The 17394-nt window shown below is 35.3% G+C and overlaps 1 protein-coding gene across 5 annotated transcripts in view; it reads left to right on the top strand.

Moving 5' to 3' along the window:
• Window positions 1-17394, top strand: part of Pign (phosphatidylinositol glycan anchor biosynthesis class N) — a 171601-nt gene that overhangs the window by 6622 nt on the left and 147585 nt on the right. For 4 of the 5 annotated variants that reach the window (XM_029567167.1, XM_017800011.2, XM_008840646.3 and 1 more), the window contains exons 2-9: window positions 3320-3449; window positions 4710-4747; window positions 5759-6011; window positions 6778-6899; window positions 7323-7421; window positions 10148-10254; window positions 14074-14198; window positions 15711-15841. In XM_029567167.1, the coding sequence (XP_029423027.1) occupies window positions 5791-6011; window positions 6778-6899; window positions 7323-7421; window positions 10148-10254; window positions 14074-14198; window positions 15711-15841 (805 nt within the window). In that variant the 5' untranslated portion in view covers window positions 3320-3449; window positions 4710-4747; window positions 5759-5790. The remainder of the gene's footprint in view (window positions 1-3319; window positions 3450-4709; window positions 4748-5758; window positions 6012-6777; window positions 6900-7322; window positions 7422-10147; window positions 10255-14073; window positions 14199-15710; window positions 15842-17394) is intronic. The other variant, XM_017800012.2, reaches the window with a different exon arrangement.

Raw genomic sequence — 17394 nt, 5'->3', positions numbered from 1 at the left:
AGCCCCAGCTGTCCTGGAATTCACTATGTAGACCAGGTTGGCCTTGAGCTCACAGAGATCCGCCTGCCTCTGCCTCCCAAGTGCTGGGACTACAGGCGTGTGCCACCACACCCAGCTTGAGCCTATTTTTTAAAAAATATTTATTATTTTTATTTTATGTGTATGCATGTATTGCCTGCATGTTGGTAAGTGCACTTGTGTCGTGCAATGCCTGCAGAGGACAGAAGAGATTGTCGGAGTTACAGATAGTTGTTAGCTGCCATGTAGGTGCTGGTATTCGAACCCGGATCTGCTGCAAGAACAGTCAGTGTTCTTAATCTCTGAGCCATCTCTCCAGCCCCTTGAGCCTCACTTTAGTATGTTGAAAAAGAACTGTTCAGCTGGGCATAGTGGCTCACATCTGTAATCCCAGCATTTGAGAGACTGAGGAAGGAGGATTAACAAGCTTGAGGCCAGCCCGGGCTTTATAATGAGTTTCAGGCTAGCTTAGACTAGAGATCAAGACTTTCAAAAACAAAAACAAAACAAAAAACCTGCACAATACGATTCTCATTGTTTCTACTAATAATGCTAAGGTAATCTGTTCTTTCTCTAAGTTGAAGACTACCAGGTCCTCAAGTTAGAAAACTGGAAGTCATTCTTTTCCACTTTAAGCATATCCTTTTATCAAAACCTGTCATCTCTGTCTAAAGTATAACTTATTCACTTCTTTCTCCCAACTTCCATTGCAGCCACTTATCCTAATCAATAGTAACTTCTTTACTAACATATCTAGTTTTCTAATAGTCTCCCTGATTCATCTTTATCAACTACAATCTATTCTCCACATCTAGCCAGTATAATACATATTTTAACATATTTATGATGATTGTACAACCAACATAGTATATTGCTGTATTATGTGTTATGGTGTAAAATGTATATAAATGTATGTCTGTGACAAAGACAGTGTTGCTAAGCAAACATTCCCCATTTCTTCATATATTCCTGCCTAGTTTTGTTAAGGAAAGCAACATGACTATCTGGCATTGTCAGATGTTACCCATGTGCATAGCAATATTATTCATAATCACAGAAAAGTGGAAATAACCTAAATGCTCATCAGTGGGTGAATTAAAATGTGTTATAGTTACACAGTAGGATATTATTATAAAGAAGTCAGGTGTGGTGATGTACACCTTTAATCCTATTACTCAGAAACCAGAGGAGGTAGATCTCTGAGATCAAGGCCAGCCTAGTGTACATACACAGCAAGTTCCAGACTAGCTGAGAGACAGCTTCTGAGACCCTGTCTCAAACAAAACAAAACAAAACAAAAAAAGGAGTGAAACTTGCTACAATATGGATGAGCCTTGAGGACAGTATGCTAAGCGAAGTAAGCCAGTTACAAAAGGGAAAATACTGTGGAAGGAGAGTGGTTGCAGGCACCCAGAGGGAAGAAAAAATGGGGAATTACTGTAGCATAATGGACATAGGATTTCAGTTTTACAAGATGAAAACGTTCTGAAGATTCATTGTATAAAAGTGTTGATATACTTAATATTCCTGAACCATACAATTTAAAGATTACTAAAATGATAAAATATTATATGGACTTTGTAATATTTTTAAAAGCAACCCTCTTCTCCCCGTTCCCACCTGGACAACACAGAAACAAAACCAAACAAAAAAATATTTAAAGTTTAGTGTCTCAGGAAGTTTTGTTCTAGGCAAACATACAGTTAGTAACTTCGTAGAGAACTGCAATGTTGAGTATGGTTGTTTTATTTTAATATTACTTTTATTTTATGTGTATGAGTGTATTGCCTGCATGTATTGGAAACCAAATCCTGGTCCTCTGTAAGAACAGCCAGTGCTCTTAACTGCTAAGCCATCTTTCCAGTCCTTTTTGTTTGTTTGTTTTTGCTTTTTTTTTTTTTTTTAGACAGATATTCTTGTAGAGATTACAATATATATGAGAGTAAATTTAGAATATACTTTCAGTTCTTCCTCATTTTATTTTATTACTTTTTTAAATGTGTATGCATGTATTGCCTGTGTGTAGGTAAGTGCACCTGTGTTTTAGAAATTTTAAAGTAATTGACTTCACAAAAATACTCCTGAAGTAAAATTGTCATGTGCCACAAAAGCAACCAGTTGGAGTTCCTTCATAATGAGAATACTATGCAGGTATCAGTTTTGAAAGTGCATAATAAAGGTTATTTGTGACATAAAATAAATACATCTGGGCAAGGTTGATTATTAGATGTAGCAGCAGCCCTGTTCCCATTGGAGACAAGGTATAGTTGATAAGCTGATAAAGGAGTAAATGTCTTATGTTTGAAGGGTCTCCATTATATTAAGACAAAATGACAAGTCATGAGCTCTTAGAAAGTAGATGATGGGGGAGCGGTGCTGGAGCGATGGCTCAGCGGTTAAGAGCACCAGCTGTTCTTGCAGAGGACCCGGGTTCAATTCCCAGCACTCACATGGTGGCTAACAACCATCTGTAACTTCAGTTCCAGAGGAATCCAATACCCTCTTCTGACTCTGTGGGTATTGCAGGACACAGGTGCACTTACACACAGCCAGGTAATACATCATATACATAAAATTAAAAAATAAAATAATTTTTAAAAAAGAAAGTATGATGGACTGGAGAGATGACTCAGCAGTTAGGAGCACTGGCTGCTCTTGTAGAGGACTGGGGTTCAGTTCCCAGCAGCCATGTGACAGCTAGCAACCATCTGTAACTGCAGTTCCAGGGGATCCAGTACCCTCTTCTGGCCTCTGTGGACATTGTACACACATAGTTCACTTACATACATACAGGCATAACACTCACACACATTAAAATAAATTTAAAAATTTTTTAAAGAAAGTATATGATGAAATACATTGTGTAGCCATAGTTGCTAGTAAAAAGAAATTATTAATATATTGAAAGAATATAGCTATTAAAATTACAAGTTCTCTGGGTTTATTTTCCCTAAAGTCCTATCAAAAGCAATAATAGCTTACCAGAAATAATCTCTCCAGGAGGTCTTTTAAAATTTACACAATAGTTTATTCTTCAGGAAATGAAATATGCCCATTTTAGCTCTTGCAGCTAAGATACTGGTACATATTAAACTTTATTTCATGGAGGATTCCTTTCTTCTAACAGAGCTTAGTCAATGTTTTACTCACATGACTATATTTACTTTATTCATGGGAAGCATTTTATTTAACAATCAAACTTTTGTTCTATTTCCTTTAATCTAATACTATTCCTCATTTAAAGTAATTGTATTATTTAACATGTCTGAGATTGCTGATCTTTGTTGTTATCTTGAGACAGTTGGCAAGAGGGGCCCTCAGTTGAGGAACTGCTTCCATCAGATTGGCCTGTGGACATGTGTTGTGGGCATTTTCTCAACTGCTAATTGACCCAGGAGGACCCATGTCATTGTGGATGGTACCATCCCCAGGTAGGTGGGTCTGGGATTTATAAGAAAACTAGCCAACCACAAGCCAGAGAGCAGTTCCTCCATGGTTTCTGCTTCAGTGCCTGTCCTGACTTCCCACAATGATGGACTGTAATTTCTAAGCTGAAATAAGTCCTTTCCTTCTCTCAGCTGCTTTGGTCACAGTGCTTATCAGGGCACCACAAAACAAACTTTTGCTTTTAAAAGCTTTTACACTTTAATGTTGCCCAAAGTAGAGTCGGGGTTGGGGACTCCTTGGCTATATTGCAACTATGTAACTAAGCTTTCTTAGAGTTCAGAAATTTATAAAATATTCCTGGAGATATTTTTAGTATCCAGAGGATTTCAGTATATCTTAAAATGTTTCAAAGCAGAATCTGAAGCTCAACTGAACATTTGGTAAGGACCATCAGCATATTTAAAATTTTCTTATTGAATAAATATATTGAAATAATTTCTTCTTAATTTGATTGTTTCTATATTCAGTAATCATGTTCATAGTTTGACTCAGTGATACAAGCAGTATCTTAAAAATATAATATGAATTATCTAAAAAGTTAACATAAAAGCACATAATAAATTTTTGGTCTCTCCCCTACCCAATGCTAGGGACTGACCTATGGTTCTACCACTGAGTTAAATCCCAAACCTTGTATAATCTCATTGACACTATTAATAGTGAAAAATGGAATAAAAAACTGTTTCTGTGCTTTCCAATTTGGGATTTATTAGGGGGGACTTAAGATGCCTCTGTAGCATAGAATATGGTAATTGCAAATGAGTATGGGAAGAGTTTGTTCTTTTAGAGAAGTAGTAATGTTAAAGGGAAAAAAATGAATAGTTTAATTTGGTGCCTGTATGAAAATGTACATAGGATAAAAATTTTAAGAAGATATTAACAGAGACTTTTTACCAGGTAGAATCATAAGAAAATTTTCTGTGTTCTCTAAACTTCCCAGGATACTCTGTTATTAATATTCAGAATAATATTATTTAAGTTGTACCTGCTCTTTAGTTTAAATATCATATATCGTAGAAAAGAAGCAAGCATTTATGCTGAGTATTGCCTTAGATAGCAAAATGGCATGGGCTCACTAAGGCATTTTTATGCTTCATGGAATATCTTTGATATTTAGTTGACCCTTGGTTTCCTCAGAATGAAAAAAAAAGTGGCTTATAATTTGACCTTTTACTTTCTTTTCTTTCTTCTTATTGTGTTTTTCTTTGATCAACACTTTCCCACTGTCTCGTTCCTTTTTTCAGGTAATTGGTACTTGATTCTACAGGTCAGGAAGAATTAGGTGTGTATGTAATTCTCATTTTTGGTACTTTTCTGCCGAGGGTCGTTATGTGTACCTAATATTGCTGCAAATAAGAGAAGTTCTAGTATTTATTTCCAAATCTGTAGAGAGATTTGCCAACAGAAGCAAATTGTAGATTGGTTTGAAAAACACTCCTATGGTCATGTTGATCTTTGAAGTTTAAGAGCAGTATTTAAATGTTTCACTTTGCTTAGTTTTCTTTCTTTTGTATCTATGATCTCATCAGACCTCTGATGGGTATTCTTGATGTTCTTTTCTAAGGACACACAGTTATGCTGGCACTATGGGTAGAGATTATTTTTTTTTATTAAATGAATAAATGTAACCTTTTTTGTATTGATTCAGGAAACTAAAATAAAATGTTTCTTTAAGGAGTAAGTACAAAATTTCTGAAACACAGATGAAATTTGACTTCCTATATGTAATTCAGCAAAATGGAGAGAATGTGTGTTTCCTGATCAGTTTGTTGATAGTCAAGAGAGCCAGAGGAACCCCTAAGCTGGTTATTAAAGTGAAAAAAAATTCAACCCACAAAAAATTTTTTTTCCTGGTTCAACCCACAAAAATTTTAAGTTGCAAATAATTTAAATAACTTTAAATTCTAAGAATAGCAACAGTTGTCATATAAGCACCCAAGAGTAGCTTGAGTTTTACTTTCTATTTAGGATTTCATTTGACTGAGCCCTAACTCATTTTAGGACTGCTTTAATTTTCTCTCTGTTCTTTGTTAATTTTTATATTTATTATAGTTTATTAATCCTAATCATTACGCTTGAACACTTTTTGCTTTGGTGTACTTTAACATGTATATTATCTCAAAGTTTTCTTCATTATTAAAGAACGGCTGTGGTTATCATCATAAGTGAAAAACAAGGTTGTAAGTTGTAGAATATCCTGATACATGATCAATTTATATGCAGTCATAAATTATGTGGAAATATGTATTATTTCATTAGGATTTACCCAGTTAAGTTCTGTTCTCTGTTTCAGTTTTTCATGAAGATTGATTAACTCTACTGGATATGCTGCTGTTTTTTGCCTTGGGACTGCTCGTACATTTTGTGTTCTTTGCCTCTATCTTTGACATTTATTTTACGTCTCCATTGGTTCATGGAATGACACCTCAATTCACACCATTGCCTCCTCCAGCAAAAAGACTTGTATTATTTGTTGCTGATGGCCTAAGAGCAGATGCACTTTATGAATTAGATGAAGATGGAAAGTCTAGAGCACCATTTATTAGGTAAGGATGATACAGGGGTATGCCTTAGAATTATTATTCAAAGTTTTGAAAAGAAGGATTATATGATGTACTGTGAAAATCATCATACATTTAACATTTTTCAACAATTTTTACATTATTTATTTATTTATTAAGATAAGGCCTCACTATGTGGCTGTGACTGACCTAGAACTCACTGTGTAGACCATGCTGGCCTTTAATTCATAGAGAGCTTCTTGGATTAAAAGTATGTGCCTCCACGCCTGGCCTTTTTTTCATCTTTGAAAATATTTTCCTTCTTTCTGCCTCTCACATAGAACTGTGTATGTTTATATCTTATTTATTTTTTCCATGAACAATTTGAAAATAAGACAATGTGGTATTTCCTCCCAAAACTCTACAGCATGTGTTAAGAATAAACACTTTTCTTTTGTATAACCATATGCCATCCTCACATCAAATCAAATTTAACAATGTAATATTTTGTATGTCAGTTATTTCTATGTAAGAAAACGTGTCTGTGTTTGTGGCTTGAAGCACCAGCATATACTTGTTGTCATGATTCTTTATAGTGATTGGTTTCCTTGTTCATCTCACCTGGGAGCCTCATGCTACTGCTCTGAATTAACAGGCAGTCTAGCATTGGGCTCAACTGGGTTTTCAAAGGTTCCTTTTCCTCTTAGAATTTAACTTTTTGGTTTGATTCTTCCTGTAAAACTTTTTCTAAAGCTTTATGAGAGTATTTAATAATAGGGTGTGTTAACTATTTATCCCAATTATCTTTCAGAGATGTCATAATGCATGAAGGCAGCTGGGGAATATCTCATACACGTGTGCCAACAGAATCTCGGCCTGGTCATGTAGCCCTGATCGCCGGGTTTTATGAAGATGTCAGTGCAGTTGCCAAAGGTATTATGTTCTGAGACAATTTTATTAAATAAAATACTTGACGTATAAATATTCTTTCCCTAGCACTGAATAATGTCATAAGTTTCAAGCTGTTTTTTGAGATATTTTGACAAGTGTTTGAGCATTCTTACTCACAGGAACATGTTCTGGTATTGATTTTAAAATTAAGCTTTAGTCTGTTGTCATCCTGTGCTACTGAAAAAGTATAGTTGCATGGTTTTGATAGATGTTACCATCAGGAATTTAGAAGTGATCGTTTTAACAAGATGTGAATTATCTACTGTTACTTTTAAGAATCGTACATAACAAAAATCTATCATTTTTTAATGTTGCCTCCAATTACTATTTGAAGAATGCTTCCTGTGCTTACTTTATATACCTACTTTATCATTATTACTTGCTTTTTTTCCCTATTACCGAAAGGATGGAAGGAAAATCCTGTAGAGTTTGACTCTCTTTTTAATGAAAGCAAGTACACATGGAGCTGGGGAAGCCCAGATATCTTGCCTATGTTTGCCAAAGGTAAGAAAGAGTCTTTGATTGTGCTGCCTCATGTAGCAAATAGGTAATAAATAAATGTGTTTTTTAAAAGGCAGTATATATTTATTTTTATTATTGCAGTATTGGGGATTAGACTCAGCATCTCTTATATACTAGACCAGCCCTCAACCACTGAGTTATATCATGGCCCTTGTTTTATTTATGTATGTATGTATAGTGTGTGTGTGTGTGTGTGTGTGTGTGTACGTGCCATGGTGCTCACGTGAAGGTCAGAGGATGACCTGCAGGAGTTAGTACTCTCCTTCTACCATGTGGAGCCCAGGGATCAAACTCAGGTATCAGGCTTAGTGGCACGTACCATTACCCACTGAGCCATCTTGCCAACTGGATTGCTCTCTCCCTCCCTCTCAATCTCTGTCTCTGTTTCTCTCTCTCTGTACACACACACACACACACACACACACACACACACATGCACTTCCAGAAGTTTTTAACACTTCTGAAACAGTAGATGGAATTGTAATTTTAGTAAAGAGTCATTTTTCCTTCTTTACTATGTTTTAAATATTGCTATATCACACTGTTAGTACTTTGATTTCATTGAAATGAAATGACTACCACATAAACTTTATAAATTCAGCTTTAGCTTTCCTTTTTGTAAAATGTTTTTTAATAATTATTTGTATGGCATAAGTTTGTTTTTAGAATAAATTAGTTGATTCATGTGAAATATTTAGCAAAGTACTTATTATATAGATTCTTTATGGGGAGAATATTAATATGAAATTTAATATATTGAAATGCCGTATACAGTTCACTACATTATTCACACAAGTATTAGGGAATCTTTTGACTGGAAGAGTCACTTACTTTTAAAAATCAGTTGAGTGAATTTCTTGTCATTAAATGCCTTTTACTGATAGCAGAGTGATTGATCATCTCACTTAGTGGAAAAATTTTTAACATTATATTCAGCAATGGGGATAATTGGAACTACTGAAGATAATTATGTGTTCAGAAAGCAAAATATATATTCAAAATTTTATATATGATATTTATAGACTATTATACTGGACAGGCCCCAAAATCTGCTTGCCCTTTATATATTTCATTCTTTTGGAAGCTGTGAGGGCTGATTCCATTACTAACTATGGCTTATCAAATTAATCTTCCTATTTCCAGCTAAACTGATAAGACAGGCTCATGCCTGAATGAGACACAAACTAATATAAATGTTCCATTTTGTATGGGGGAAAGTAGAATGGCTGAGCAGAAAGAGCTGGATCACTAGACCTTTGTGGTGTTTTGTTACTTCATTCTATCCCTGTGAGGTACCGCTAAGAGTTTATCCCAGAATAAATTTATAAGATTATATATTTGTTCACCTCCATACTTAGCAATGAGCCGTATTTATTCCCTCACCCCCTACTTTTTGAGACAGGGTCTGGCTAGCTTCACACTCCCTAGTGTTAGGATTACAGGCACATACCATCATGCCAGGCTGTTTATCCCCTGATGTTGACAAAAATATACATAATTTATAAAGTAAGTGAAATATTTGAATTTTCTTCTTGCTATATGAAGATTTATCCTAGCCATCTTTATCTATTTTAAATTGCAACCTCTTAAGATGGACACATTTTTTGAATAGTTTAATCTTTAAATTTTGGTGCATATATATTGTATATTAGAATTTTGATTTTGGCAACTACAATTAAGTTACACGTAATGTATGTGTAAAATTAGAATATGTTATTCTCAGGACAAAAAGAATATGTTAAAATATATACTATTCATGGCACATAAGATAAATGTTATTCCTCCAATCTTTCCTATTTCTTTTAAAAAATATTTTATTATTTTTATTTTATGTGTATGAGTGTTGTCCTAGTTTGTTTCTTCATTGCTGGGACAAAATGCTCTAACCACTACCAACTTGGGGAGGAAAGGGTTTATTTGTCTTACATCTCCCAGGTCGCAGTTCATCAGGGAGCCCAAGGTAGGAACTCAGGGCAGGAACCTGGAGGCAGGATCTGGAGCACAGGCCATGGAAGAATGCTGGTTACTGGCTTGCTCCCTTGACCCCTCCTCAGCCTGCTTTCTTATGTCACACAGTCCCACCTTCCCAGGGGTGGCACCACCCACAGTGGGCTGGGCCCTCCCACATCACTCAACAGTCAAGAAGGTGCCACATGGACATGGCCACAGGCCAGTCCAATGAAGGCAATTCTCCAACTGATGCTCCCTCAACCCAGGTGTGTCAAGGTGACACTAAAGCTATCCAGCACAAGTGTACTACCTGCATGTATGTAAGTACACTCATGTTGTGCAATACCCGAGGAGGTCAGAAGATGGCATCGAATACCCCTGGAACTGGAGTTAGGGATGGTTGTTAGCTGCTAGGAATCAAAGGAGGGTCCTCTGCAAGAGCAGCCAGTGCTCTTAACCACTGAGCCATCTCTCCAGCCCCATCTTTCCTATTTCTATCATAAAGTACTTTGTAACTAATTCTGGTTACTTGTGAAATTCTTTTAATGGAGCCAGGTGTGGTGGGGCACAACTTTAGTCCTAGAACTCAGGAAGCTGAAGAAGGAGACTCATCTGAGCCCAAGAGTTCAAGACCAGCATGAGCAATGTAGCAAGACTGTTTTAAAACAAAACAAAACAAAAAATCTTTAAATGATTATCCCATGTTTTATGTAGCTTAAAAGATTTTCAGTTTATATTCTCCCAAATTTCCTTTTCAGGTGCTAGTGGTGACCATGTTTATACATATAGTTATGATGCTGAAAAAGAGGATTTTGGTGCCCATGATGCTACAAAACTGGATACCTGGGTCTTTGATAAAGTTCAGGTATGTATTATTTTGTTTTGTTTTGAAACAGGGTCTTACTCCGTAGCCCAGCCCACCATGGCCTTCAATTCTGGATCTTCTTAGTGTCTCAAGTGCTGAAAGACCTAATTTTTAAAAATTACACATTCTATAATAAATTTAAAAATATTCTTTTTCAAAATAATTCTGTAATAGTTTATGTTTTCTTGAGGTAAATTGAGTCCTAGATTAGGATTCACAAAAGCCTGAATTCCATTTCTAGTTTAGTGACTTATCACAGGGAAATACTCATCTTTTGTCGACGTTGGAGCTTTTGTCTTATAGTAGTAGACCATATGAGAGCATTTTGAAAAGTGATGTATGAACTGGCAGGATGGCTCAACAAGTAAAAGTGCTTGATGCCAAGCCTGATCACTTGAGTTTGATTCCCTGCACCGGTGATAGAAGGGGAGAACTGACTCCTGAAAAATCCGCTGACCTCCTCACATGCATATATGTACACACACATACACACACACACACACAATAACTGAATAAATGTTTAAAAATGCTGTTTCCGACGTAAAGAAAAACTTTTATAATAACAAAGTCGATGATGCTTTAGGAAATTATATTTTAAAGAAAATTAGATAAGTTAAAACATTAGCAAGTTAGTCATTATTAAATGTGTATGGGTTTCTTTAAGTAGTAGAATTTTAAGAACTAGTTGAAAGTGACAATTGTCAGGAACTCCTCTAGTAATATAATAGTATTTACGTTCTTAAAACTATATGAAGAACATCTGAAAATCTCCTTCCTGCAGGTCCTTTATTCCTTATGTCCAGATAGCAACTTAAAATTCATCTACTGTAAAGCACTCTCTTTAATTGGCCTTAATTGACCCTTCTTTTTCTTAGTACTGTCTTTTCCCCATCATGTGGTGATTTATGATAGTTTGTAAACATACTCCTCAGTTGATATCTGCATTTTTCTTTGCATTTATACCGAGTAGAAATTAAGTGCTTAGTAAATTCTTTGCTCAACACTGTTTCTTTTATGAGGGTTCTTTTCTCTTGAAATGATCTTTTCTATTTTCCTTTATTTCTTTTTCCCAACATACAGTTTTGTCAACAGAGAGAACACTCAAATTAAATATCTATAAGAAAATTATTAACATCTTCGCCTTTTAGATAGGTTTGTAATCCCACCTACTTGGAAGGCTGAGGTAGGAGGATCTCAAGTTCAAGGTCTGCCTGGATTGCAGTGTGTGAGTTCAAAGCTAGCCTGGACAATTTACCAAAACTCTGCCTCAGAATAAAAAGCAAATAAAAGGTTGGGGCTATAACTCAGTGGTAGAGTGCTTGCTTAGCATACTCCAGATTTGGGTCCAATCTCCAGCATCACAAAAACAAAAAGTACAGAAAGAAAATACCAAATTATTTTACTAATCACTTAATAATACAGTCTTTTATTAACATCTGCTTAAAAGTGCTTGGCTTCTAATTTCTATGAGTAGCTTAAATTTCTCAAAAATCATGAATTTGAATTATGAATGAGCCCACAGAACTGGTTACTCACTAGATTTTCATACCTTTTTTCTTTCTTCACTTTAACATTGCCAGAGTAGGCAGCCAGAATTGGTAAGGTTGAGGATGCTAATCAAGCCTCTTAAAGTACTCTATCCTCTTAGCATGAGTTTTATCTTCAGGTTAGCTCTTGATCCTAAGTAATTCTGGAGTTCCTGCCATCATTCCAGTGTTTGAGGGATAAAAAAAGTACATCATTTCCAACTATATTATGTTTATTTCAAAGAGCCTAAGAAGCACATACCTTTTATTTTTAATGAAATTATTATTATTATTATTTTGGTTTTGTAATGATAAATCTGGCTGTCTTGGAGCTCACTATGTAGACCTGACTTGTAGCTATCATTTGCTGCTACCTCCTGAGGGCTGAGATTATAGTTGTGTGCCACCATGATCAGCTCATATCGCTCTTTGAGTGAACTATTTGATTTTAATTTCATTGGTCACAACCACAAAGGCACGTCTGCCTGCAAGAAAATGTGAGAAACATGAATTTCAAATTTGGGGGATTGCTGTGTCCCCTAAGATCAAATGTTTTTACTCAAAGAGAAGGGAGGAATGCATTTTGAGCCACCTAAGCAGTCTTCCAGGATGTGTATTAAATTTGGGGAAGTTCAGAAATGAATGAATGTTTTGGATGCACAAAGACCCACTCAATGTGGAGGCCGATCATAAGTGCACTGAGTACTAGGGGGAAAGAAGTAAGGAGCACAGTTCACCTCTTGTATCCTGATCACCATTTTTGTTTGCTTGTGTTTTTGAGATGAGGCCTCATGTTGTAGCCTGTGCTGTCTTGGAACTTACCATGTAATCCAGGCTGACATCAAACTTGCTGCAGTTCTTCTACTTCAGCTTTTCAGCTGTGAGCCACCAGGGGCCTGGCTATTTTATTTATTTATTTACTTTTATGATTGAGGTGTTTTTTTTTTGTTATTTTTATCTTATGTGTATGTGTGTATTGCCTGCATGAGGTAGGTGCATCGTGTCGTGCAATACCCATGGAGGTCAGAAGAGGGCATTGGATTCCCCTGGAACTGGAGTTATGGACTGTTATCCTCCGTGTGGGTGCTGGGAATCCTACCCAGGTCTTCTGCAAGAGCAGCCAATGCTCTTAGCCACTGAGTCATCTCTCCAGCCTCTATGATTGAGATTTTAAAAGGCAGTGAGAATAGACAGGTTGAGCACTACCTGACTAGTACTTCATAGCTTCCCAGATCTTGTGCCCATAGCTGAATTTTTTGCTAGTCATGCGATAAATTATAGATTTAACTTGTTAAGTAGAATGTATGTAAAAGGTGGGGGACAGTTTTATATTTCTTGAATAATTTCTCTAATTATTCAACTTATACTTTTAAATATCTTAAATAATTTGTTTAAAATGCTTGTTGAAAAGTTAAACATCTCTTATTAAAAGTTAACATCTTTTAAAGCTATACACATTTATATAAACAATAATGATACATCTTAGCATAGCCTATTGACTTACTATAAAACACTCTCCATTGGTACTTGCATATGTGCTTATGTTTATGTATAAAAGGTGAATTATTTATCTCAGAAGGGCTTATGAATCCAGTTTGTTAATGTGAAATTAGTGAAATAACTTTGAACTGTATTTCACTAAGTAGACATTTTTCTACCACATAATGTGAAGAACAGATTCTAGTCATTGAAAAGGAGGTAGTTAGGAAATTATTCTGAGTGTTGTGAATGTTTGACTAAATGGTAGTACACAAGACAATGAAAAATGCCTCACTTCTGAGCATATTTAATATAATAAATCTCCTTAAATTGCTCTGTCATTACTGTTTTACAATTTGCTCTTTGTAAACTATTTCTTTAGTTGGCTGGTTTTTTTATTGTTATTACAGTAGATGTGTGGGAACAATGGTATGGAAATTAAGTTCTCTTTTGCACAACTTTTCTTCTTTTGCTTAATCATAGCAGAAAAGCTCACTGATTATTTAGACAGAGACGTCTAAATTGAAGAGATTTTTTTTTTTAATCTTTTTGAGACAGGGTCTCCCTGTAGCCCTAACTGGTGTGGAACTCACATTGTAGAACAAGCTGGCCTTGAACTCAGAGATCCACCTGCCTCTGCCTCCCAAGTGCTGGGATTAAAGGCATGAGCCACCACACCCGGCTTGAAAACAAAGATTTTATATTGATAGATCTTGAAGACAAATTGAAGCATTATAAGATGATTTAATTTTGTAATATTTATAAATTTAAAGAAAATAAATGAACTAATTATTAACTGATTTGTTACATACAGGACTTCTTTCATTCTGCCAGAAACAACCAGTCTTTGTTCTCTAAAGTAAATGAAGAAAAGGTTGTTTTTTTCTTACATTTATTAGGAATAGATACAAATGGCCATGCTCACCGACCATCATCAAGGTAATTTCACTGCTGTATTTAATTTGATTTGGGGTCAGGCAGGGGAACAATTCTTCTCTTTGAACTTTTAATGGATTATGAAATTTTCTTTGTAGTTATGATAATAGAGCTAATATTTTATGTAACTACTATAATATATAATATGCTTTCAGTTATATGAGGTATAATTTGATAATGGTTAAAATCACCTGTGCTTTGGCTGTACTACACATAAAAGTAATTGAACTAGATCTGTATGTATTCCATATTCTCCATTTATCAAGGCAGAGAAAAATGTCTAGAGTATAACATTTTAGGAATATTTTCAGTAAATACTGAAAGAAAATATTAATTTTTATAACATAGATGTACTTCCCTGTGTGTTCTATTTAATCAGTATTATGTCCAAGAAATACTTGCATGATGTTTTGTGTACTACCTTTCTGTAGTTCTCTTTATGTGTAATAGCAAGTGTTATTCTTACCTCTGAAGACCATAAGAAAGAGGAAGAAACCATTTATACTTTTGTTCTTTGTTTTTATGTTTATCTTTTTTTTTAATTTTAATTTTTTGAGATAGGGGAGCTATCTCATGTAGCTCTGGATTGCCTAGAACCAGCTATGTAGACCAGATTGGCCTCAAACTCAAAGAGATACACCTGCCTCTACTTCTCGAGTGTTGGGATTAAAGGCATGTGCCACCACGCCTAACCCTTTATTCTTTGAGTTTGGTTTATATTAACTGTAATGTCTATTGGTTTAATTACCAGTATTGAATATCTCATATTCCCCTTTTTTAATATGATGCACTGTTTTAATTAATGTAATATATTCATATTAAGCTATCTTTGTTCAACTCTATGGGAAATTTAATTATAACTTGTTATTAACATTGTAGTAGATTTTATATCATAAGTATTCTAAAAGATAAAAATATTTTATACTTGAAATAATGATACTTACCTATTAACTATTAAGATCACCAGAGCAGTATAGTTTACAAGAGTCATGAACTTGAAAGTTTTCATTATCTTGTATGGGACTTTAAATATTTTATTTATTATTTTTATCTTATATGTATGAGTGTATTGCCTGCATGTATGTGAGTGCACCCATGTCGTGCAGTGCCGCGGAGTTCAGAGGCCTTCAGATTCCCCTGGAACTGGAGTTAAGGACAGTTTGTAGCTGCCATGTGGGTGCTGGGAATTGAACCTGTGTCCTCTGCAAGAGCAGTTAGTGCTCTTAACCACTGAGCCATCTCTCTAGCCCTTGTATGGGACTTTAAAAAGTACTTATTAAAATATCTTGCTAATCATTACTCTTCTTTTAAAACATCTCTGAAAACTGTTTCTGGTTCTTTGGATTCTTTAGAGGAGAAAAAGTTAGTTCTACCCAGGGCTCTAATTTTAAAATAGTAAAGATTAAATTTAAAAGCATTTCTTTAGTTCTTGATTTTGAATATAATATGTCTGTGTTGAATAAATTTGATTTTTCTAAATTAATATAATGTGTTCTTTCGTTTCTTTATAAACAGGGAATATAAGGACAATATTAAAAAAGTTGATGGTGGAGTGAAAGAAATCGTGTCAACATTTAAGCATTTTTATGGAGATGATGGGAAAACAGCATTTATCTTTACTTCTGACCATGGAATGACAGACTGGGGTTAGTCTTCCTTTGAGTGATATCTACCTTACAATGAAAGTAATGGCAAATGGACTTGAAAATACTTTGTTCAGAAGATTAAATGTTTTCTTATATGTAAAGTGTCTGACTCATAATTGTATGCTTAAAATGTTGGTGCTAAAACAAACGACCCTCTATTAAAAGATTTTTTTTTCTAATTGTAAAGAAATGTTTCCATTTACAAATGAGAAAGTGGAAAAAAAAAAGAAAGCACTTTTATATTTTCTTTACAGTTTTTCTGTTAGAACAAACTTCTACCTAGAAGTCACTGTATGTGAAGTAAAGGAGTGATATTAGTTAAGATAGTAGTATTACTGAGGACTACTGAGCTACCTAGGACTACTTAAATTATGTTAGATAGGTCTGTGCTCCCTGTGAAATTCCCAAGGCAAATACCATTTGTATTCAGTGAACAGTATAATACAAAGATGAAATTTAGGGTCTCAGATCACAAGATGAAATTCTAATGAGCTGGGTTCCATTTTATAAAGGACTGCTTTTAGCTACACCACCTGTGGTATAAACGGATCCTGTGTTAGCTACTTTTGCCTGTGACCAAAATACTTGAGAACCAGTTAAGGAGGATATATTTATATTGGCTCACTGTTTCAGAGGATTTAGTGTGGTTACTTGGCTTGGCTAGACCTCCGTGTTGTCAGGAGTGTTTGACAGAGGAGATTCTTTACGTTGTAAAGCAAAGACAGAGAAATAGGAGGAGGACCAGGTTATTACCTTCAAAGGTACAGCCCCAGTGATGTACTTATTCCAGCATGGCCCCGCATCCTAACATTTCCACAGCCTCCCAAAATACTACCACCATCTGGGGACCAAGTATTTAACACCTGAGCCTGTATGTAACATTTTGTATTCAAACCATAGCATATCTATCTATCTATCTATCTATCTATCTATCTATCTATCTACCTACCTACCTACCTACCTACCTACCTACCTACCTATCTATCTATCTACCTACCTACCTATCTATCATCTATCATCTATCTGTCTATCATCTGTCTATCATCTGTCTGTCTTGCTTTATTCTCTAGAGGCCTGTCCTACTTGCTCCCAACTGGGAAGTTATTCCTGAGGAAACCTCTCCCTGTTCTTTCTGTCTCTGGTGCTAGTCTTGCCCCTTTCTGTAATGTTCCCTGAGCCTTGGCAGGGGTGATATGCCATATATGGCTGATGTGCCATATGTGACTGAGCATTCAGCAGTCACTCACTCTCATCCCTTTGACCAGTTAGGAATCTCTGCAGTTACCAGTTACCTCTGTCCACTGTAGGAAGAAGCTTTGACCAACGCTGACAGCAGCACTAATCTATGATCATAAACACAGTTATTTAGAAGATAATTTAATGGGCATATCATGTCCATTTAGCAAAACAGCAATGGTAGCATCACCACTTGGGCTTTTGACCTCTCTGGCCTACACCTACCTTTTTTAAAAAAAATTATTTATTTAATAACCATATAATTAGAAGAAGCTTTTCATTACAACAGCATTGACATGTTCAATAACAAATTCCAG

The sequence above is a fragment of the Nannospalax galili genome, unplaced genomic scaffold (genome assembly GCF_000622305.1).
Source record: "Nannospalax galili isolate Female #2095 unplaced genomic scaffold, S.galili_v1.0 scaffold298, whole genome shotgun sequence".
NCBI lineage: Eukaryota > Metazoa > Chordata > Mammalia > Rodentia > Spalacidae > Nannospalax > Nannospalax galili.
The sequence above is the reverse complement of the archived record's forward strand: the minus strand, read 5'-3'. Positions and strand labels throughout refer to the sequence as shown.